The sequence below is a fragment of the Doryrhamphus excisus genome, chromosome 17 (assembly GCF_030265055.1).
Source record: "Doryrhamphus excisus isolate RoL2022-K1 chromosome 17, RoL_Dexc_1.0, whole genome shotgun sequence".
NCBI lineage: Eukaryota > Metazoa > Chordata > Actinopteri > Syngnathiformes > Syngnathidae > Doryrhamphus > Doryrhamphus excisus.
In genome coordinates this window covers 5,913,953-5,936,629 of record NC_080482.1, presented here as the reverse complement: position 1 = coordinate 5,936,629, position 22,677 = coordinate 5,913,953, and the positions used below count along the sequence as shown (strand labels likewise).

The following is a 22,677-nucleotide window of genomic DNA, read 5'->3' as shown; positions in this document are numbered from 1 at the left end:
CTCAAATATTTTCTTTATATAACAAATACCAAACAATTAATAGCACAATAAATTTCAAGTCATGAATTAATTAAAACTAATTCTTCAACAAAGTGCATTCACAATGTAAATAACTATTCGCCATAATTATTGTATTTTGTCAAAGTGCATTTAGTTGACACCTCAATGTTATATACTGCAGTAAGTCTATTATTATCATATATTTTATAACATTGCGTATTTCCCAGTCCGAGGCGGAACCATTTCGTCTTTGCCGGTTGCACCCGGAAACAGTTATTTGTTACTCTACAATGGCGGCTGTGGAGTCGACACATGTGGATTCTCTGGCAGATATTGGTAACTATTTAACTCTTTAAGTGTGTTAACTACAGTTCTTATGTAGATGTAATTTTACTTTAGGTTATTTTGTAATACTTGTACAACTTTAGATTTGTCAGGTTGGCGTTTGTGGCTTTTCTCGTCAATTCAGTGTGTGTCAATAATACTTGTATGCTGTCAGTACCCTAATATTAGAATACAATGGCCATCCCTAAGGTCATTGAAACGTTGGTCATGTGACAGTTGCACATTTAGCCAATGTTAACACGTATCAAGAATGCTTATATCAAGTTGTGGCATTGTTGTGGCAACACGAGGGCCATATAAGGGCCACATAAGCGTTAAAAATGCTGTTATTTCGATGAGTTAACTGAATCATTTGTCAATCTGTAGATGATGCAGGGTCTTCTTTGGAGGATACAAGTGAGCTGATGAGCTCAGAAGAAGGGGGTGAACTTCAAATGTCAGCCAATGGAGAAGATGATGAGGAAAGTAACAGGGAGGATGCGGATGGTGATGAGGGCAATGCCAACGCCGGCTGGGCGCAAGCCATGGCAAAGATTTTGGGGAAAAAAACTCCCAAGACCAAAGCCACCATCTTGGCAAAGAACAAAAAAATGGACGAAGTGAAGGCGAAAGACCGACTGGAGCAGTTGGAGAAAAGGAAACTGGTAATTATAGTACTCTTCAATGCACAATTCATGAATTTTGATATTGTATTATTTTTCCGTCTCTCTGGAGATAGCCATAATAAGTAAAACAAGTCATGGAGTGGGGATTCACCCCCAAAATGACGATTTATTGTTGGTTGTATGTACATACTTTATTCATACTTTGATACTACTTTATGACGATTAACATTCCCCTTCAATTTGGTATAAAAGTAATATGCAGGCTAAACAACCAACCCCTACGAATGACGCGCGTCCCTGCAACTTCATCCTATCATCGCAGCTTTTCAGCAAAATGTTGTCCAATTGTAGTCATTCTCTGCAAGTTTCATTGCTCTTGAGTAAATCTCAAAAGCATATTTTAGCCATCAAAAATGTGTCATGACTTGTTTACATTAGTGAAAATACCGGCACAAAACTCTAAACTATCTTTTGAGCATTCGACCATCTATTAAATGGTAGGTTTGCTCAATCCACAGTACATTTTTTTCTACCGCTTATCCTAATTATCCTATGTTTAGTTTAGTATTATGTGGTAAACTATAGTCCAACTTGCAAATGCAAACTATGTATGCATTTGTGTGAATTCATCACAAGTCTAAAAATAAAGTAAAAAGCCTCGTGAAATACGAGCTTGTGTAATATTAATTACGAGGAATTGTCAATACTTGCAGAGAGATTGTTAGCTGTTGGCTAAGATCGTGGATGAATAAACTTAACCTAAACATAAGAGTTTGCGAAATGCGAATTTTATATATATTATATTATTTTATAATAAAATAAGTGACCTTGGTGTGTCGATTTCATGTAAGGCATTCAGGTTAATAATATGTTGGCAAAGGTTTTAAACGCTTTAGATTTATCTTGCATGTTTGTGTGAGCTAAATGTGTCATTGTTGTGTCCACCAGATTGACAAAAAGCGGGATTGGGAGATGATGTGCAGAGAGAAACCAAACCTTGTGAGGGACCGTGAAACTGAAAAGGATCTGCAGAGAATTGCAACCAGGTGTGTGTCATCGTGTGTCCTTGTGACGTTAAACAGGGAGCATGGGTAAACGCTGATTCCAGGCCATTCTGTGTATCTTTCCACCCAGAGGAGTCGTGCAGCTATTTAATGCCGTGAGGTGTCATCAGAAGAATGTAGATGACAAAGTGAAGAATGAGGCTGGTGGCTCAGAGAGGAAGAAGGCAAAAATACTTTCCTCGATTTCTAAAAAAGACTTCATCGATGTACTAAGGAAAACAGAAGGGGGCAGCAGCATCACAGTCAAGGAAGAAAAGGATGCTGTAAGTGGATCCACCCCATTGACACAAAATATTTTCAACATACTATTGGGCCAATTATATTGAATCTTAATGATTTATGCCATACATACGGTATACTGGTTGATGGATGAATTCCTGTGTAACAAGGAAACACAAAACGTGGACTGTATCAGTTCCGTGTCAGTGTTTTTAATTTACAAACAATCATAACAAAACTGTCTTCAAAGACAAGATAGAGTGTCCAGGAAGTTATGGATCTCTGGCGCATCAATTTAATGAAGACATTGACCAAGTGTGATGAAGCGTTTCCAAAGGGCACACATTTGGAACGCCCCATCCTTACTTTTGAGGGGTGAAAAGTATGTCGTATTATTGTTAAATTTGAAATAAGGACTATCACTCTGTTGTGTTTTCTAGTATATACCTCCAAAGTAGTTATTTTGAAGATATGTTTGTGGAAAAAACATATGCAACCTTAAAAAAAAATGATTTTTCAGTATCTTATACTCTTTATTCGTCAGTATCTGAATCACTTGGAGAGATTCTCACTGTTTTTTGGGAGAGTGCCCATCAAATTTTACAATTGCTCCGACTTAGTGGAATTTTTTTCATTATTGTGTGTCACAGGCTCCTGAGGTGGAGGAGAAACCTGCATGGAGTGTCCTCAGAGACGACTACATGATGGGAGCCACGATGAAAGACTGGGACAAACACAGCGACAAAGAAGAGGAGGATGTGCCACATACAGGAAATGATTCAGAAAATGATTCTGACTGACACCTCTCTCATACAAACTCAAGTGACTGTAAATACAGACTACACAGTACAGCCAGGTGGCTATGACGTTGTTGACCTGCAGGGGGCAGACTTGTTTCAGTCAATGCCAATAATGGGAAGTTCTTTATCAGATTGAGGCCTGCTCTGAAGGGATGGAGAACATCTAAAAATGTTGACCCTGACTGATGTTGGATATGCAGGAAATAAAATGACAAAAATATGTTGAAAGAAGATGGAAACAATAACGAGCTAGACGAGGTACTAGTTAATTACAGTTTCCAACTACAGATAATGTCGGTGCTTCAGTTTGTGTACCATATGTTATGTAATCGCTGTAAATATCAGTGTTCTGTACAGTATTGGTATCATAAAAAGCTGTTTACCAAAACATTTATTGATGACACTACTTTACTTTGAACACAGTTTAGTCCAAGATAGGACTACAATCAGATTTTTTAGATTTCCTATTGTGTTCTGAGTGTTATCAAATTGTAACATAAATGGTTGGCATCTTATGTATGACTTAATGATAAACACCAGCAGGCTGCTGCCGCTGCTGGTCTTCTAGCAATCCAATGTGTTGACGTGGCACCCAAAATTTTTGCTGACTCCTCTTTTCTTCTTCTTCCTGTGTCTGGCCTTCGTTGTTGTCACAACCTGGGTAAATATTTGCACATGGCGTTATCAACAGAGAAGGGGGGAAAGCAGCGAGTCGGGCTGTCTGCATCGCGTTGGAGACAAGTCTGTCATGGCAACACTGTGGCCTGCCATTCTGGTATGCCACCTTTTATCCCAGCGCTGTTGACATGGTCGGCCTTGGCCGCCATTCCCCACTCTGCATGCTTTGCTGAAAGTAAGATAGATGAAATATGGTGATACTCAAGGGTAAAAAATGCTCGGTAGTAGACTGGTGGAAGGAATCTCTTCGGGTCCACAGGTATGGAAGGTGTAAATTTGACCTCCCTGACTCACACCTCACTGGACCCCACATGGTGAAAGGACAAGGAAATCTGGCAGGAAAGCTAGGCAGACACAGTACACTTGGGAAATTATTCTAAAATATATTATGAACAGAAAAATTAATTGATTAATTTGATTTACCTGAATTTGTATGGGAAAATATGCTTGGTTAGGGTCTGTTTTGGTTTGCGACGGACCTTCTGTGCATACTCGGCTAATATTGCCCTTATAGATAATATTCCAAAATTTATTATGAACAGAAAAATTGTTGATTAATTTAATTTACCTGAATTTGTATGGGAAAATATGCTTGGTTAGGGTCTGTTTTGGTTTGCGACGGACATTCTGTGCATACTCAGCTAATATTGCCCTTATAGATAGTGATACCAATACTTTTTGCATGTTCATTGAATTATTTCGTGATTTTTTTCATTTAATTTGTTGATCATACTTGAACACAATTTTAGGTAAACACCTTATTTGTAAACTATTTAAGAAATATAGTACAATATGAGACAATGTAGCAATATAATAACATTATCTCTTTTATTTATTAAGTACAATTGTCTGAATAAAGTACTGTAGCATAATATAAATACATAAATATTAGTATCGATAACGTAACATCATGAACAAAACAGAAAATATTTATCTCATCGCGATACTACAACCCCAATACTGATACTATCAAAGGTATCGATACGATCGACATTTGGATCGATCCAACCGCCCCTACCATGGTCCAGCAAACCATCCTTGCCTTTGGCAGCACCATCCCGGTGTATGCATCGAACACTCAAGATTTAAAATAAACCCGGTGAGATTAAAATGAACCACCGGCTCGTCTGAAGCGGGCGGGGATAAACACGTGGTGTCGGTCTCTTTTTTTTATTCAAGTGGTCGCCGAGGTCCGTTACGCGTACACGCGTGAAGCTCATCAGCTACTTGTACATACCGGATTGAACCGTGGAGATGTTTAATCGGGTAACACCACGTTTGGGTGGATTTTGTGTTTAACCGGTTGGCGTCGAGGAACTTGTCACTTTATGAACGACAGGACCTGAGGTGTTTATTTTTGGAGCACGCCGTCTTGATATTTATTAGGATAATTAAGCTTATTTTTCTCTGTTTTGTAAATTGAAGAGACATTTTTGACTCTTTTGGAAGGTGTTGATGTGATGGTGAAGTTGTTGCTTGAGAGGCAATGCAACAGTACGCAACTTTTACCTCTCTAGTATACTTTCTAAGTGTTAGTTAACACTTTAAACCACTTAATGGCGGAAAATGTTATTTTAACGCACTCCTTTTACACATGAGATGTGTCTACTTGGTGACTTTTAAGTGGATGTTCTTCTTTCTAAATATCAATTTGGCGTGCGAAGCCTTTGTGGAGAAGATGAACCTGCACTTTGTCAGCCTTTTTCTCCTCACTTTGGATTTAGTCTCCGTCGCGCTCAGTTTGTCCACATGCAGCGTATTGGACACGGAGCAGTTCAAGAAGAGGCGCATCGAGGCTATCCGAGGGCAGATCCTGAGCAAACTCAAGCTCAGTCATCCCCCGGTGGACTTCCCCGAGCCCGAGGACGTTTCCCGGGACATCGTAGCCATTTACAACAGCACCAGGGACCTGCTGCAGGAGAAGGCCAACGAACGGGCGGCGACGTGCGAGCGACAGCGGAGTGAAGAGGAGTATTACGCCAAAGAGGTGCACAAGGTCGAAATGCAGCCCATCTACCCATCTGAGAGTAAGTGGATGATTTATATACCCTGATATGCTTTCAAATAGTAGACACAAGTACATGGTTGAGATGTCACTGATGGGGTCCCCAACCACTGGGTCACAGTCCAGTCACGGCCCAAGGATAGGGCTTTAAGTCTGTACTACATTGAATTTAATGTAAATATATATACTTTTTATACTGGTGCACCATGGACTGGTCGCCCAAAGACAACTGGGATATTATCCATCCATCCATGTTCTATGTATGTTTATGTTATGTTGGGCAAGAGGCGGGTACAACCTTGATTGGTCGCCAGCCAATCACAGAGCAATTAAGCAAATTCACTAATATTCATTCATTCATTTTCTACCGCTTTTCCTCACAAGGGTCGCTTGGGTGCTGGAGCCTATCCCAGCTGTCTTTGGGCGAGAGGCGGGGTACACCCTGGACTGGTCGCCAGCCAATCACAGGGCAAATTCACTAATATAAAAATGTTAATTCATTCATTTTGTACCGCTTATCCTTACAAGGGTCGCGGGGGGTGCTGGAGCCTATCCCAGCTGTCTTCAGGCGAGAGGCGGGGTACACCCCGGACTGGTCGCCAGCCAATCACAGGGCACATATAGACAAACAACCATTCACACTCACATTCATACCTATGGACAATTTGGAGTCGCTAATTAACCTAGCATGTTTTTGGAATGTGGGAGGAAACCGGAGTACCCGGAGAAAACCCACGCATGCACGGGAAAACTGTGTTTTCTGTTATTATGTCTACTATATTGAGTTATGCCATCGTAAAAGTAAATATAGGGGTGTTATTTATTGTCTAGAGGGCTCTAACAATTTTAAAAACATTATGTAGAAGGTCATAAACAAGTTTTCTATGCTACAACATTGTAAATATTCCTTTCATACATAAGGAATCCAACTTTGTGGACCTCACGGTAGGTCTGGAATATTCATTCATTCATTTTCTACCACTTATCCGCGAGGGGTGCTGGAGCCTATCCCAGCTGTCTTCAGGCGAGAGGCAGGGTACACCCTGGACTGGTGGCCAGCCAATCACAGGGCACATATAGACAAACAACCATTCACACTCACATTCATACCTATGGACAATTTGGAATCGCCAATTAACCTAGCATGTTTTTGGAATGTGGGAGGAAACCGGAGTACCCGGAGAAAACCCACGCATGTACGGGGAGAACATGCAAACTCCACGCAGAGATGGACGAGGGTGGAATTGAACCCGCCGTGCAGCCCTAATATAAAAATGAAGGCATTAAAATGACTTATTCAAACACGTTGATGAAATGTATTGTTCTACACTTGTCAAGTGTCTGCAGGGGGTTCGGAATTATCTTCTGTCAAGACCTTACTGTTTGAAAATGTTTGTTCACATTGTAAACATTGTACATGAAGATGAAAATATTGTTAGCTCACATGGATTTGTGGTTGTTATAACCGTCCACCAGCTGTTGGATACTGCCAGAAATAGGAGTGTAAACTGAGCAGCAGACTTCCTTTGTGTTTGTTGTGCAGTCATCGGCGGTGTCATAAAGACTTAAGTAAAGACACATAAAGACAAAAGTTGTACGGTTACTTAAAAAGTTCATCATCAATTTCATCAAGTTTATGTAAAGATTTGTCAGATCAACTCATGTAGATGTTCAAACTTGTCTGCACCGTTAATCACAGAGAAGTTCTATAGTTGGCTAAGCGCCACCTTTCAAGCACCGGCGATCATATGCTTCATAACACACCTCATGTATAGAAGAGGGCTATATATACCAAGTAAGTGTTTCCTGTGTCATGCATTTATTTGGTATTGTAAAACGACGTTATAAGTGACGATGGGGTAATAATGAACAATTTTCCGGAAAATGTTTTAAATGTAATTCTGCCTTTTCATGTTCAACAGGAAGCTTTTGTTGTTCTTGGTTTTTTTTAAGAAGCATATACAGTAAACCTCGGATATATCGGATTCAGTTGTTCCCACTGGTTTTGTCCGATATAAGCGAAATCCGTTATATGCGTATACCGGAAAATGTCCGTTTTACGCATATATCGGATTTATATCCGGTATATGCGTAAATCGGATTTTATCCGTTATAAAAAGGCACTTCCTTGACTATGTTTCCAATGTACCTGGACGCGCAGGCAACGCTGCAAATGACGTCGTATAGCGGTCTGTCACGACTCGGCGAATCGGAGCGCCACGATGCGGCCATCCGATATATGCGAGGGAAATTTAATGGAAATGCATTGGAACGGGACTGGAGATTTTGTCCGAAATTGGCGAAATCCGTTATAAAAAATCCGATATATGCAATGAATTTTTATTGGAAATGCATTACAGAAAAATTGGTTCTCTTTTATCTGTCCGTTGTGAGCGAATTTCCGATATATCCGAGTACGATATATCCGAGGTTTACTGTATTCTTGAACAAATTGTTCAAAAAACATTTTCCCGAAAACTGTCCCTTATTATTCCGTTTTACGGTAATTAAAAGGTGAAGTATCCACTGTGCAATGCACGTCTCCGTCAACAAACCAAGAAGGCGAGTGTGTCCAAGCTCTGCCTTCTTGGTTTTGTTGCATGCATGGGTGTCCAAAGTGTAGTGCAGGGGCAATGTGTGGACCGTGGCTCATTGGAGAAATGAAATAAACAAAAACAAGAGCAAAAAAAGCATAATGTAACTGTATAAACTTGAACGGTTTAAGTGAGTCAAAGGTCATGCAAAATGATTGTAAGCTAATATCAGCAAAGACGAGCAGGATAGCTTTGGGAGTATGTACTGTTGGAGTATGTACTGTTGGAGTATGTACTGCAGAAAGATGCATCGCATCAGCAGAGATGCCAGTTTTATCATACAAGCTTCGTCAAGGAATGATGAAGAGACTTATCTTTGGAGATATTAGCACCAATCAGTGTAGCAAAACGATATTTAAGCAAAACCGATATCGAATCGATAAGGCGTAAACTCTCTTTAACTTCGTCGGAAGGACAAGGAAAGCGATTTGGCGATCAGAGCTTTGGGGACTGCAATTCTATCCTGTCTGATTTATTGGGAATCGAACTCAATGGAGTGGTTAGCCGGGTTCGATTCCCCGCTCGTGCATCTTGAGTTTGCATATTCTCCCAGTTTGTGTGTGTTCTAAAACACACCACAAATTGTTTTTATAACCATGTCAAATAGTCCTACCCTGAAAGTATTTTGCACGCTCAATTTTTAAAAATTTGATCTGTTATTGGATTAGGGATCTGACTCACAGACAATAATTCCCGCCCCGGGTTCGAATCTCCACTAGTAAGCATCATAGGTATTCGTCAGGATCAAAAGATCCGCTGTGGCGACTCCGAAATCAGGAAAAAAGCCGAAATAAACAAACAAACTCACAGACAATTATTGATCATGCTGTGTACTTAATGCAATAATTTGGTTGCATTATTTTTTTTGTTGTTTTTATTTCAGTTAGGGACATAAATTCTTCGATAGTTGACCCCAAAAGGTTCACCACACTGCATTGGAAATGTGAGCACACGGACTGAAGAAAAAATAAACTAGCATGACATTCCGAATGCCCTGAAGTGTCTTTTTTCTTTGAATGTTATCCTTAGCTCTTCCTGCTGTGTAAATACCTTAAATATGAGGCCATTGGGCCTGCGTCCAAGTGCAGTCAACAAAGTATTAACCGGTATAAATAATACTGACGGGAGGGCGGGAGCCAAAAATGGATTGCCAGTCAAGTGAACTGGTGACACTGGCCAGGACTTCACAACAAGAGACAGATACCCGGACTGGAAAGAGTTTTTTCTTTCATTTCGGGTATCTGTTTATTTGGTCTTCTTCATGTGATGTATGTGTTATTGTGAAAAGTGAATAGTTCACTATCACTGATGGCATCGGGCGTTTCAGTTTTGGGCGCCAGGTAGTCGTGAAACGCCATACTGTGAGCTTCAACAGCAGCTTTCCAGAACTTCTGTACAGGAGGGTGCGTGGGCTGCGCCGGTTGTGCTCGGGGCGCTTTTGAGGCACTGTATCAGGCTTCCGTGTCTAGCGTTCAAAACCCAGTGAGCTGTGTATGTCAGCCCTGTTGGCCAACGGAGTTACTCTATGGAAAATTCCAGCAGATAACCCACCTCCCCCCCATGTTACGCCGAAAAAAACAACAACAACAAAAAAAAACCCACACATACATTCTCTAACTCTTTGTCTTTGTGATTGCATCCACAGGAGCCCACTGTCTTCACGGTAACCGATATTGCTCAAGGGCTGTCATAGTGGAATCACAACCAAAAGGGGAATTCCAACAATTTTACACTCAAATGTTGGTAACTTGTCAGTGGGAATAGTGCCAGTTACACAAGGTCCGTACGGCTCTGGAGTAGCTCTGTTAACTGTGACAAAATAAATACTATGATGTCACACAGATGCCATAGCCTTGATATTCTCCAAAATAACACATGTGAACTTTGGGGGGAAAAAATGCATTGCCCAACAGGGTCTCATTGTTTTGTGTTCTTGTCTTGGCTGCATTGGCTGCATTATGGGGACCGTTAATGCCGCCTCGTGTTTTTTTAAAACCTGTCTAATTAAAGTCAGAAAACCATAAGACTCGAGTCAAGTAACTTTATGGAAGCAAAACGGTTTTATTGCTGAGTTCACTTAAAGTATTTAGTCATTGGAATAAGGTGCAGAAACTGAAACATAATTAGGCATCGTGCTCCTACACCCATGCTGGGTTCGTTTCCTGATTTAATTACAAAAATGGGGCCTACTAACGCTATAACTTTGGTAGTCTCTGTTAAAGAAAGGAGACTATTTACTCAGCTGATTGTTGATGGGAGCCATGTTTATTGCACAAATGGTTTTGTGCCTCAAAATCTGCATTGCAAGCCAAATTTGTATTTCAAAAATTTTACTATTTTTGACAATTTTTTTTTGATATTTCCATTTGAAATAAAATAGAAAGTAAATAAAAAAAACACAACAACCTGTAGGTTTTGTTTGCTTTGTATGGTTACAGTCACACATACATATACTGTATACTCATCATGGGAATAAATGTCTTAGATTTTGATAGACAAACAACCATTCACACTCACATTCATACCTATGGACAATTTGGAGTCGCTAATTAACCTAGCATGTTTTTGGAATGTGGGAGGAAACCGGAGTATCCGGAGAAAACCCACGCATGCACGGGGAGAACATGCAAACTCCACACAGAGATGGCAGAGGGTGGAATTGAACCCTGGTCTCCTAGCTGTGAGGTCTGTGCGCTAACCACTCGACCGCCGCGCCGCCCCTGGTACTTATAATAATAATAATAATAATAATAAAAAAAACGATAATAAGGAAGGAGGAATTTCGCCAGGAAGGATATGCCAGGCGGGCGATGTTGAAGTTCTGCCTTAATTGCTCTGTTCGTTTGGTTAGGAGTTGGGTTGCATTGTGGAGGGGTTTGTGCAGCTTTCAGACCTGGTAAAAGGTACTGCACGCATTACTTATGTTGACCGAATTATTATTTACCAAATAAATGTAAGACCTGTGCCCTGTGATTGGCTGGCGACCAGTCCAGGGTGTACCCCGGCCTCTCGCCCGAAGACAGCTGGGATAGGCTCCAGCACCCCCGCGACCCTTGTGAGGATAAGCGGTACAAAAAAATGAATGAATTTCACTTTTAATGCACACTATGTTCTTAAATTGTCAACATCTCTCTCTTCGACGTATGAGGTGTGTTATGAAGCAATGTGGTCGCCGCAGTACCATTATTAATGAAACAAGACACCCACTTCACCGTTAATCTTCCAATGCCTGCCTTTCATTTCTGCTACTCACTTAGAGCATTAACACACCAGCAGCTGTTCTACTGCAATGAAAAAAAAACACCCACACGTCACTCATTGACGGTCACAGTGGGAACACAAATGTAGGTTGGGATTGCAGGGTTAATAACCTAACGTCATAATGTCTTATACAATGCCGCTTCCATATGACTATATTATCATTCATAGTAGTGATGCCATAATTCATTCTGATTCTGGCTGCTCTGTTCTCCAAATGGGAAACTTCATCGCGTTTTAATCTTGCAATTAAATCTCGATTAAATATGCATAAGGGCTGTGCGGTGGATTAGAATTGGGCACACAGTCAGGACATTTGGAATATCTGGGTTCGAATCTCTGGGTGGAGTCTGCATGTTCTTCTTCCGGGTACTCCGTTTTCTTCTTCGGTTAATTGTTCGTAGGTATGAATTGGTCTATATGTGCCCTGTGATTGGCTGGCGACCAGTCCAATTGTATCCCGCCTTTCGTTCAAAGTCGGCTGGGATAGGCGCCAGCAAACCGGCGACCGTAGTGTGTATAAGCAGCAATGAAGATGGATGAATGGAATAGGTCTTATTCAACTACAAAACCACGATAATTTATTTATGACTTCATTTTTAAAAAACCATGAAGCCGCGAAATTTGAACCGAGAAGTTGCGAGGGATGACTGCTTACTTTATACACACACACACACACACACCGACCAGACACATTTTGTAGCCATCAGCCAAGCATCTTCTGGCATACCTCTGGCTGGGTATTTGACCACTTTTCTTGGCAGAATTAGGTTTCAATTGGTTGGTTTTCCTGGCACAGAAACGGCTTTTAAATATAGTCCACAGATGTTCTATAGGGTTGATGTTAGCTTCATTTGAGCCTGCATTATCCATTCCAAAACCAGTTTTGATGTGTGTTTGGGATCACTGTCATGTTGGAACACCCAGTTGGATCCCGAGTTTCAGCTGTGTGCTGCTGATTTGAGTTGAGGAATTTAGAGGTGGTCCCCATCATGATTCCATCTTCAGGAACCAATGGCAGCAAAACAGAAGCATTGACGGTTTCTACAATGTTCTTAGTTTTCGAAAACTCACTTTGACTCCAAACATTTTGGTCTCATCTGACCAGAAAACGTTTGTACAAAAGTCAAATGTATTTACAGTATATAGGACCAGTTCAAAACAGAATTTAGGTCTAGAACCTCCTTGTACAGGGTGACCCAAAAAAAAACGGGCCCCAACTCTAATTAGGCCCCGTTTCTTAGTGTTTTGTCTGAATGAAATGAAATTTTGGTCATAACTAGTTTATTATATTCAAAACATCACTTCAAAACACTAGGGTCTTTGGACTTTTTTTCTACGTTCTACAGCTTATGTTCTAGATGGTCTCCATTTAGCTCCGTGCATTTCTTGAGGCGCAGCAGGAAGTTGTCCTTGACGTTCTTACAGACTGAATTGGTAATGGTTCTCATCTCCTCCCTGATGGCTTTCTTGATTTCCGCAATGGTTCTGGGTTTCCCTGCGTAGACTCTGTCCTTAAGATAGCCCCAAAGAAAAAAATCAGTGGGGCTTAGATCCGGGCTATGGGGTGCCCACTCAAAATCAGTCTTGAGATCTGATCACTCGGCCTCCGAAGTTCTCTTTTAGCCAATCGCGGGACAGGTTTTGAGGTGTGAGAACTTGCTCCGTCTTGCTGGAACCAGAACTTGCTCATGAGCGATGGGTAGATGGTCTGGAGTTCATTCTTGATGGTTTTGAGGACCTCCACATACCGCTCCTTGGTGACCAGATTCTCGGCTGTTCGCTTCTTGGGATGTCCCGAGTGGCTTCTCACTGGCAGTGTTGAGGTTCTCCACGGTCCCATACTTCTCGAAGTGGTCCACCCAGTTCTGAATTCTGCTTTTGGATGGAGCCTTTTCACATTCGAACTGGGTTTTCTTAAACGAGCCTGTCTTGTACTAAAAACACAGTGTATTCTTTGTCCCAGCTCCCATTGGGGTCTTTGTGTACTCACGGTTGTTGATTCTGCCATGTTCTGTAAAATAAGGGCAATCAGTGAATAAATAATGGAGATATCACATAAAGTGTACACAGACCCGTTTTTTTTGGGTCACCCTGTATACCCCAAAAACAACAACAACTGAATTCCACAAGTACAAGTACTTGTTGGAGACAAGGAAAACTCCTTCTAGAGAAGAAACCTTAAACAACCTAGACTCTGTGGGGCAGCCGTCTGTCTGAAGCGGTCGGGTTGGCATCTGGCTTGTCCGTGTGGGCAGTTGCAAATTTAAGCCGTCAAGCTTGACGGTGTTGATTTTGGAGCATGGCCTTCTTTCTTGCTTGGCATCCTGCCAGTCCACACCGATGTAAAAGCCACTTGACTTTGGTTGAGGATTCCAGAAGTTCAGTTCAGCACCACTTATAAGATTTAAGTATGTATATGTATATATTTCAGACGGTATGTACTGTATAATTCGGGCTTCCAATCCGTGTTCTTAAAAATCATTGACGATACATTGTAGTGCTATTCCATTCTGAGGAAAAAGACTTGTTCAAGCCCAAAATGAATAAGACATTCAAGCCCATTATGAGTCTATGCAAACTTTGACCGCAACTGTATGTCACCTACCTAAGTGGTTGGACTCAAATACTTTCTGGAATAAAAGACTACTTTTTTAGATATTTCCACATAATCATTAACTCAAGCTGAGACAGTCCAGCAGTAAATCTGCTCACCTATGTGTAAAAGTCTCGGTTGGTTGACACAGTGTCTTTGTGTAATAGAGCGAAGTGGACAGAAAGACTGTGTTTCAGGCTTGTGTGTCCCCCCAGTGTGCTGCATGTCTCTTGGGTGCTATACACTTCCATGCTTACTGAAGTGTATTATAAAATAAAAGTACAGTTTTTCATGGTGACCAGAAAAAAAATTGCAGATCAGAAAGATATTCCTGTTTCTACTTTGTCAAAATGTTCATAATTGTAATTTTCCGCCCCGACCTTTCTCCGATTCTTTCTATTTCTGTGGGACGCTGTGATAAAAGACATCTATTCTTTTTTGGCCAACAGCCCTTCATCCGAGATGAACTATACTAATGATAACTGAACTCCATAAAACCAGATTTTCCACAGTTAGTAACGATACAAGGCGTCTGATTTATTCTTTTGTTTGCTTTGGAAGTGGCTTGGAAATGTATTTAAACAGCAGACACATCATCAGCGCTTCAGTCACTGACACAGAGTGCCCATAACTGTAAATCTTTCAAAACTCCTAACGCTGTATTAAAGAAAGTTTGTAAGACATACGGAACGTAGCGAGCCAAAGCCTTACTGCTTATTTATAAATCAAATCTAGACCACATGTTGCTGTCTGTTGTTATTTAGTGAGCTGGATTCAAAGGCACTAATTAGTTCCCCATTAGTTTGTAATTCACTACATTGGACAGCTAAATGCATGAATTGCATTGGCTAAATCATCATTGTCATTTCATCATTGCGTCATGTTACATTTGAGACGCTCGAAGTGTACTCAAGTGTAGTGTACCTGTGTGAGGTATACCATATTAGCTACGAATCGCCACGAATCGCCTTTGTACATGCCATTCAGGAGGTTCCTCGCAAGAGTGCCAGAAAATTTGGCCGAACTTCTATGGAAGTCCCACAGGAAGAAAAGTCAAACAGGACTATAGCGGATTCGAGGAGCTAATTAAAGGGACAGCTACCCCAGCTTTGTATAATGACCAATGAATTTAATAAATGAAAATTAACCTTGACTGAAGGGTTCAGGGCGGCACGGTGGTCTAGGGGTTAGCGCACAGACCTCACAGCTAGGAGACCTGGGTTCAATTCCACCCTCGGGCATCTCTGTGTGGAGTTTGCATGTTCTCCCCGTGCATGCGTGGGTTTTCTCCGGGTACTCCGGTTTCCTCCCACATTCCAAAAACATGCTAGGTTAATTGGCGACTCCAAATTGTCCATAGGTATGAATGTGAGTGTGAATGGTTGTTTGTCTATATGTGCCCTGTGATTGGTCTGGGGTGTACCCCGCCTTACGCCCGAAGACAGCTGGGATAGGCTCCAGCACCCCCCGCGACCCTCGTGAGGAAAAGCGGTAGAAAATGAATGAATGAATGAATGAATGAAGGGTTCAGACTTTCGCTGTGAAAAACACTACATACTGAATTTTCATTGGAGACCCCTGCTATATAAGATCTACTTTATTATATGGATCTGATACTCGGACAATAACTAATTCAACTGCAGAAAGATTGGAAGCTTTTGAGATGTGGTGTGTACGTAGAGTAATAAAAGTATCCTGGAAAGAAAGAAAAAACAACACGCAAGTACTAACAATGGCAAATCGACAAAGAAAGCTTCTGAAGAATATTATGGAAAGGAAAAACATGTTCTTTGTTCACACAAACAGACACAGCCTATTTCAAACACAACTCCAAGAAGGAAAAATAGAAGGAAAGAGGAAAAAGGGTAGACTAAGACGTAAATGGATTGATAACATCAACACATGGAACAACAAATGCTAACAGAACTACAAATTAGCAGCTAAATCCGGTGCTACTGGTGAACCATGACCTCCAACCTTTAGAGAGAAGAAGACCCGCGGGCTACATCAGGTCTGCCAAGCGTTTTAATCCGACCAACAGGAATTTCCATTTTTTTTTAAACCTTTACCATCTTTAGCACTGTAGCTGGCAACATGACTTCCAGTGCTATTGTGGCAGGCTTGAGATCAGGGTGTACCCTGCTTCTCGCCCAATGTCAGCTGGGATAGACTCCAGCATATCCACGAACCAAATGAAAATTGATGGACGGACAACAAATTAAAGCTTGCATAGTTGGTTAATAGTTAATATTCTACATGATACGTTTGTAATGTATTGTCTTTGTTATCCACCTATTGTGTTGCTGTGTGTGTAGTTCTTTTGACACCAGTAGTAGGAATTGTGTGTGACTCACTGAGGAACACTGATTTTTTCGATTTTTTTTTAATCGATACATAATCCATTGTAAGGTAAAACATCGCTTTCGATATATTCGATATATTCGATATATTCGATATATTAATATTTCGTCACACCCCTATTGCAATTAATTTGATTGTCTTAAATTCTGAGCTGCACATATACACTTTATAGTATTCTAGCTGTGAAACCATCTGAAAGAAGAGGTTCACATACTAAGACCTGAGTGAAGACTTAAGGTTTTAGTTGGGAGCTCACTGTTCCCTCATGCAAGACCTGGACACTGCTGCCATTTGAACTTCTCAGACTATGCAGCCAAGTAGCATTGCATAATACAACATGAGAAAGTGAGCAAAGGCCCGAGTGAAGACTTAAGGTTTTAGTTGGGAGCTCGCATTTCCCTCAAGCAAGACCTGGACACTGTTGCCATTTGAACTTCTCAGACTATGTAGCCAAGTAGCATTGCATGAAACAACATTAGAACGGGAGCAAAGACCTGCGTGAAGACTTAAGGTTTTAGTTGGGAGCTCGCTTTTCCCTCATGCAAGACCTGGACATTGCTGCCATTTGAATATTCTCAGACTATGTAGCCAAGTAGCATTGCATAATACAACATGAGAAAGTGAGCAAAGGCCTGAGTGAAGACTTAAGGTTTTAGTTGGGAGCTCGCATTTCCCTCAAGCAAGACCTGGACACTGTTGTCATTTGAACTTCTCAGACCATGTAGCCAAGTAGCATTGCACAATACAACATGAGAAAGTGAGCAAAGACCTGAGTGAAGACTTAAGGTTTTAGTTGGGAGCTCTCTTTTCCCTCATGCAAAACCTGGACATTGCTGCCATTTGAATATTCTCAGACTATGTAGCCAAGTAGCATTGCATAAAACAACATGAGAAAGTGAGCAAAGACCTGAGTGCAGACTTAAGGTTTTAGTTGGGAGCTCGCATTTCCCTCATGCAAGACCTGGACATTGCTGCCATTTGAATATTCTCAGACTATGTAGCAAAGTAGCATTGCATAATACAACATGAGAAAGTGAGCAAAGACCTGAGTGAAGACTTAAGGTTTTAGTTGGGAGGCCACTTTTCCCTCATGCAAGACATGGACACTGCTGCCATTTGAACTTTGCAGACTATGTAGCCAAGTAGCATTGCATAATACAACATGAGAAAGTGAGCAACTGAATGAGTTAAAGAAAAACAAGATCTCCTCTATAAATGTCTTTTAAAATGTACACCAATGGCCAAGTCCTACTTCAGATGATAGCCTTAATAGGAGTGTAAGTGCAATTGTGAGCCGGTGAGTGGTGCCCATGCTTTGTTGTGGTGTGGCTCAATACAGCGCGGGCAGCCAACATTCATGCCTCCTGTTATGCAACAGTCTCGCTGAAAGAGACTACTGGATCAGTGGTCACAATGGTTTGTGTCATTCACCGTGTAACGTGCCAACATTAGTCTGCTGTACGCACACAGTGCTTGTGAGTGATTGTGTGTGTTTCTGTTATGAAGTGACAGTGGATGTGTGCCATCACACACTTTAATGACAATCCTCTGATGAAGAGACAAAGTTTAAAATAGGCCTAATGAGATCCAAATGTTCGCATTGAGTCATGGTTGTGTTTTAAGTCTCACTTGACAATTTTAAACACGTGTCAGAAAAGTTATTTCAGTATTTCAACCTTGTATCCATGGTAATAGTTTCTGTGTGATGAGTTTTGCACTTCTGTACGTAATGCCAACTGTATAGTTGATAATTGTTGATAGAGTATAAGTCATTTTGTTATTATTGGAAGGCTGGTTTACCGGTATATAAAAAAAATACCGTCCAACCCTGATTAAATGTCATTTTCTGTCGGGTATTCACATTGTCATGATCTCTTGATGGCAAAGGCAAAAAAGTTTTCTTCTCTCAAGGCTTCTCGCAGCATTGCTGCTGAGGTTTGATGCAGTAGGACAGTCATTTTAAACTTCTGGAAATATCCTGAGGGAATTGGAACCTAAAAGTCAAGTGGTAGAGTCAATGTAAGTGGTAGTCAATTGACTGATGGCTTCCATCATTACTGACATGAGAAGGAGATCCCACCTGAGTAAGGTGGAGGAGGCACAATCATGATCTGGGTTGCTTTTTCCTTCAATGGAACAATGGAGCTTGAGTTTGTGCAGGGGCGTCAAATGGAAACTGGCTATGTGGACATGATGCAGGGGACATCACTCTTGCACTTTTATGGTGCATATGGTGTGTTCCCAGCATCGTTTGTTGTTGCGTGGTTGTGTGGTGTGTCGGTCATGAATGAACGGGTCAAAATAACTCGTTCTTTTTTGTGAACGGAATGAACAAGGTCTCCACCCCTAAAACACCCGTTCAGTCCGTTCAGTTGCAAATTTTTTTTTTTGGTTGGCTGGAGAGTCAGTTCACCGTTCTTTTTGCAGGGCGGGACTATCTGCGTGCTTGCCTGTCTTATCCTATCGCCGCTCCTTGCTCTGTGGGTCGGTGGGGGGGGTTAGCTGACTGAAAGACCGAGACCGAGAGATTGACCGACACTGTCGGTGACCTCTTTCATTCCGTTCACAAAAAAGAACTAGTTCTTTTGACCGGTTCGTTCATGAAGGACACATCACTAGTCATCACGTGTTGTTGCGCTGTTGAGTCGGAACGAAGGTGAACATGAGTGAACTGACTGACTCCACACGGTTGACCGGGTCGATGCACAGGGGGAGATCATAGGCTAACAACCAATTGACCGAAATGAACGGCTCTTTTTACTGAATGAATGGTTTTGGCCACCACTAGTTCAGTTGCTAAACCCCTTCATGGACCTCTTTAAACCAGGCAGAAAAAAGTAACTTCCTGTACATAAACAGGCTTATCAGGAAGGTGTGAAAACTGCTGTTGAGACCCGTGTTACTAAACCATGCGCTCTAATGTGTGGTGAAAGTCTTTACACTTGAAGACAACCTATTGCATGTAAACCGTTACTGTATCTGACTATTCAACACTTAATGCTTTATTTGTATGTCTTCACTTCTGTTTTAATCAATACGGCATCCATGTGTATGACAGTGTATGATTTGCATGATTTAGAGGCAATCTGAATTAATTGCATGTGTTCCATGTTTGTTAGTAATACGAGTACCATAGACATGCATGGCCACTTTGTGTACATGAATGTTTATCTGTTGCTGTGTCTGTGGAGAGTGAATCCATGGTGGACGGTCCGTGAAAGAGCTGGGTATTTTTAGTTCCCAGGGATCGCGTGGAGTTGTTTCCAATTTGTTATTGGCAGGTGAGCGGCTGGGAGGAGATATATCCGAGCTCGTCCCTAACCCCCCCCACCCCTTGTCATCTCGTTCTCATTTTCATGTATTCTCTCGCTATGAACACATTCCTCCCCTCCTCCTGTTATCCCATCCTTTGCTTCTTCCTCTTTCATTTCCTCTTGGCTGCTATGTGCTTCAAGCTGTCTGCTCCTGTCATTTCCACTTTGCTTCTTTCATTCCTTGCCCCGTTGTTGGTCAAAATCACTTTTATGGTGTTTGCTGAGTACTTATCTGAGTATCTGTCTTCTGTCCGTGGGTTTCATTTACTTAAATGGTAATTATTCACTTATCTGATCTGTACTGCCATAGGATTTTTTTCCGATTCCTGACAATGCATTGCTAACACACATGGCGGTTATATGGTATTGTGTTGTCAAATGCACACATCCTTAGCTTAGATATATAATATACGTTTTTGTGTAAATGTCTTCAATGCCATTGTAGAATGTCCTGGACAGTCCGTTATCTTTCATCTGAAATGACGAAATGCAACAAACACAGTTGTTCAGCACATTTGTATGAAAACGACAAAACAATATCTTAAGGGGCTGCTGATGTAATTTCAGCTTCAGCTTCGTTCTCGTCTCCTCATCATCCTGAGTTGACTTGGAGGTTTGTTAACTTAGTTGAATTTTACAACTGCTAATAGCGATCACAAATGCCGACATTTCACCCCGATGTGATGTCATGATCCTTATCCTTCTTACCCATATACATGTCTTATTAAAATGAGAAATATTCAAAAGTAGGTGAAATAGTTTTACTGAATTCAGTCCCAGAACTTTTCAGTCTTGCACACAAGTATGCAGTCTGTTTCCATTTTTCCCCCAAATTCTGAGGTTGGAATTGCATCCTGTACTAAATCACAAAAAACGGTGCAATTTGTGAAGTCTGAGAAAAAAACAACAACTGATTTTGAAATAAAATCTATATGTTTGCATGATGTGACTTATATTCGTATACGTATGAGTGACGTGATCTGCACCGTAAACGCAATCTTAAAGAGAAAAAAAAACACCCAATAAAACTACCGTGTGTGAGAGAAGAGAAAGACGATAACGATCGCGATGCGGAGGCCAGAAGCCACAAACAGCGCCGAGGAGTCACAAAGCACATGTGCATTTCTGCATGCCAGTACTGAAACATCTGCAAAAGCAGTCAGCTCAGAATTCCAAACAGCTCGGGATCACAGTGCAATTATTTCACTGCAAATGTTTTCATTTATCTATTCCCACACTTTTCGGCTTCTGTTTTTGTTCAGCTCATGGTTTTGAACCGACTATTATGCCTGTCACCTGTTCAGGTCATTGAGGGGAGCTGAGGCTTGGAAAATAAAACTGGAAACGGTACAAAAATGCTCCCATTGGCCTGATGTCAGTAAAATGAGATGAAGTGGAGTATTGAGTCTGCCTAAATCCTCACGAAGAAGTCTCCAAGTGAAACAGTTTTAACTCAAATTGTTCTTCCTGTCCTCCAGATCACATATTTGCCCACTGCAGGTGTCCTACTTTAACCGGCCAAGGCCATAATGACCCTTTCATGTTGTAACTGCTTGTGCTTAAAGTAGCCTGTAAAGTCGGGGCCAACTGAACCCATTACATCTCTTCTACAGAAACCATGGAATTGTGGAAAGATCAGAGAGTTTGGTCGGCTGCAAAATGTAACACTTAAACAGCCAGGAAGTTTGACTCTGGCCAGTGGAGGTTAGAGGACCGCTGTGTTAACACACCCTTGCTGATATTACGCAACTGCAGAGTTGATGAGCTTGACGTGAAAAAAAAAAAACAAACTCTCAAACCGTATGAAAAGATGTTGATAACAAAGAATGACTTGTGTTCTAGATGAACTTGTTTACCCACTCGTAGTTTCCTCTTCCTGAGTGATGTGTGGTTAATAGTGCAGTCATACTACTTTTAAGTTCTCAAATACCACAAAGTCTCCAAAAACGGCAGAAAAAGTACCTTAAGAGCGAGTCGATTTTGAGAAAATATGTCACCAAGAGTGTTTGGAATGTGTCCAGATTTAGCACGGAGGGGGGTGGGCAGCAGCCTCGCTCAGGAGCGCTGACGCGCACAGCAGAGAGAGACAGACCTCTGTGTTAAGATAGAAGAGTGCAGCTCAAATCCAGTCAATATCTTTGTATAGAGTTGTGGACTCCTATAGAGCAGCTACACACAATAACCCGCACACATTTTCTTTTTTAAAGCAGGGGTCTCAAACTCAATTTACTTGGGGGCCACCGGAGCTCGGGTCTGGGTGAGACTGGGCCACATCAGGTTTTCCAAAAAAAAACAAAAACGTATTTATTAAAAACAAAAATGTATTTAAAACTTTGCTTTGGTTCCAATTTTCTACAAGAAAAGCTCTGATAAAACATTCCACTGTTCTCAAATATCTTACTTTTTATTTTTCTATACAAAATAAGATGAAAAATAAATAAACAAATCAAGAATAAAGAAAATCAATCAGTAATAAATATATAATAATAATAATAATAATAAAACGGCAAATAATAAAAACTTAAGAAACCACATATAGTTGGTGGGTAGACAAATTATTTTTTTCAGATTAAAATGAACAAAGCATTATTAGAGCCCTGTAGACATGACAAAACACGACTAGTCACATTTATACTCTTTTTATTTACAACATATTGCGCAACTGCAGGGTCTTGAGACACATGCTAACTCGCAAACTAGAGCGCTAGCGACCTAAACGGTAGCCTTCAAGTTATTTCCTTTAAACTTAAATAGCCAAAAACCTACCACTTCCACACGGATAGGGAGGATAACTATTAACAGTTATTTAACCTTTAACATGAACATTAATTAAACGTA

The 22,677-nt window shown here is 41.1% G+C and overlaps 2 protein-coding genes across 2 annotated transcripts in view; both read left to right on the top strand.

The window, feature by feature from the left end:
- Window positions 1-240: 240 nt before the first annotated feature.
- Window positions 241-3,576, top strand: rrp15 (ribosomal RNA processing 15 homolog). Its single transcript, XM_058053220.1, has 5 exons — window positions 241-336; window positions 712-989; window positions 1,899-1,996; window positions 2,085-2,277; window positions 2,884-3,576. Exons 1-5 carry the CDS (start codon window positions 291-293, stop codon window positions 3,031-3,033), a joined length of 765 nt encoding a protein of 254 aa, XP_057909203.1. The 5' UTR covers window positions 241-290; the 3' UTR covers window positions 3,034-3,576.
- Window positions 3,577-4,857: 1,281 nt separating this feature from the next.
- The window catches only part of tgfb2 (transforming growth factor, beta 2), a 30,308-nt gene continuing 12,488 nt past the window's right edge, over window positions 4,858-22,677 (top strand). The window contains exon 1 of the mRNA XM_058053218.1: window positions 4,858-5,738. Coding sequence (XP_057909201.1) covers window positions 5,306-5,738 — 433 coding nt within the window. The 5' untranslated portion in view covers window positions 4,858-5,305. The remainder of the gene's footprint in view (window positions 5,739-22,677) is intronic.

Coding starts and splice junctions, on each gene's coding strand:
- rrp15 (XM_058053220.1), top strand. CDS start 291: ATGGCGGCTGTGGAGTCGACACATGTGGATTCTCTGGCAGATATTG. Junction 337..711: donor GGATTCTCTGGCAGATATTG/GTAACTATTTAA, acceptor GTCAATCTGTAG/ATGATGCAGGGTCTTCTTTG. Junction 990..1,898: donor AGTTGGAGAAAAGGAAACTG/GTAATTATAGTA, acceptor TGTGTCCACCAG/ATTGACAAAAAGCGGGATTG.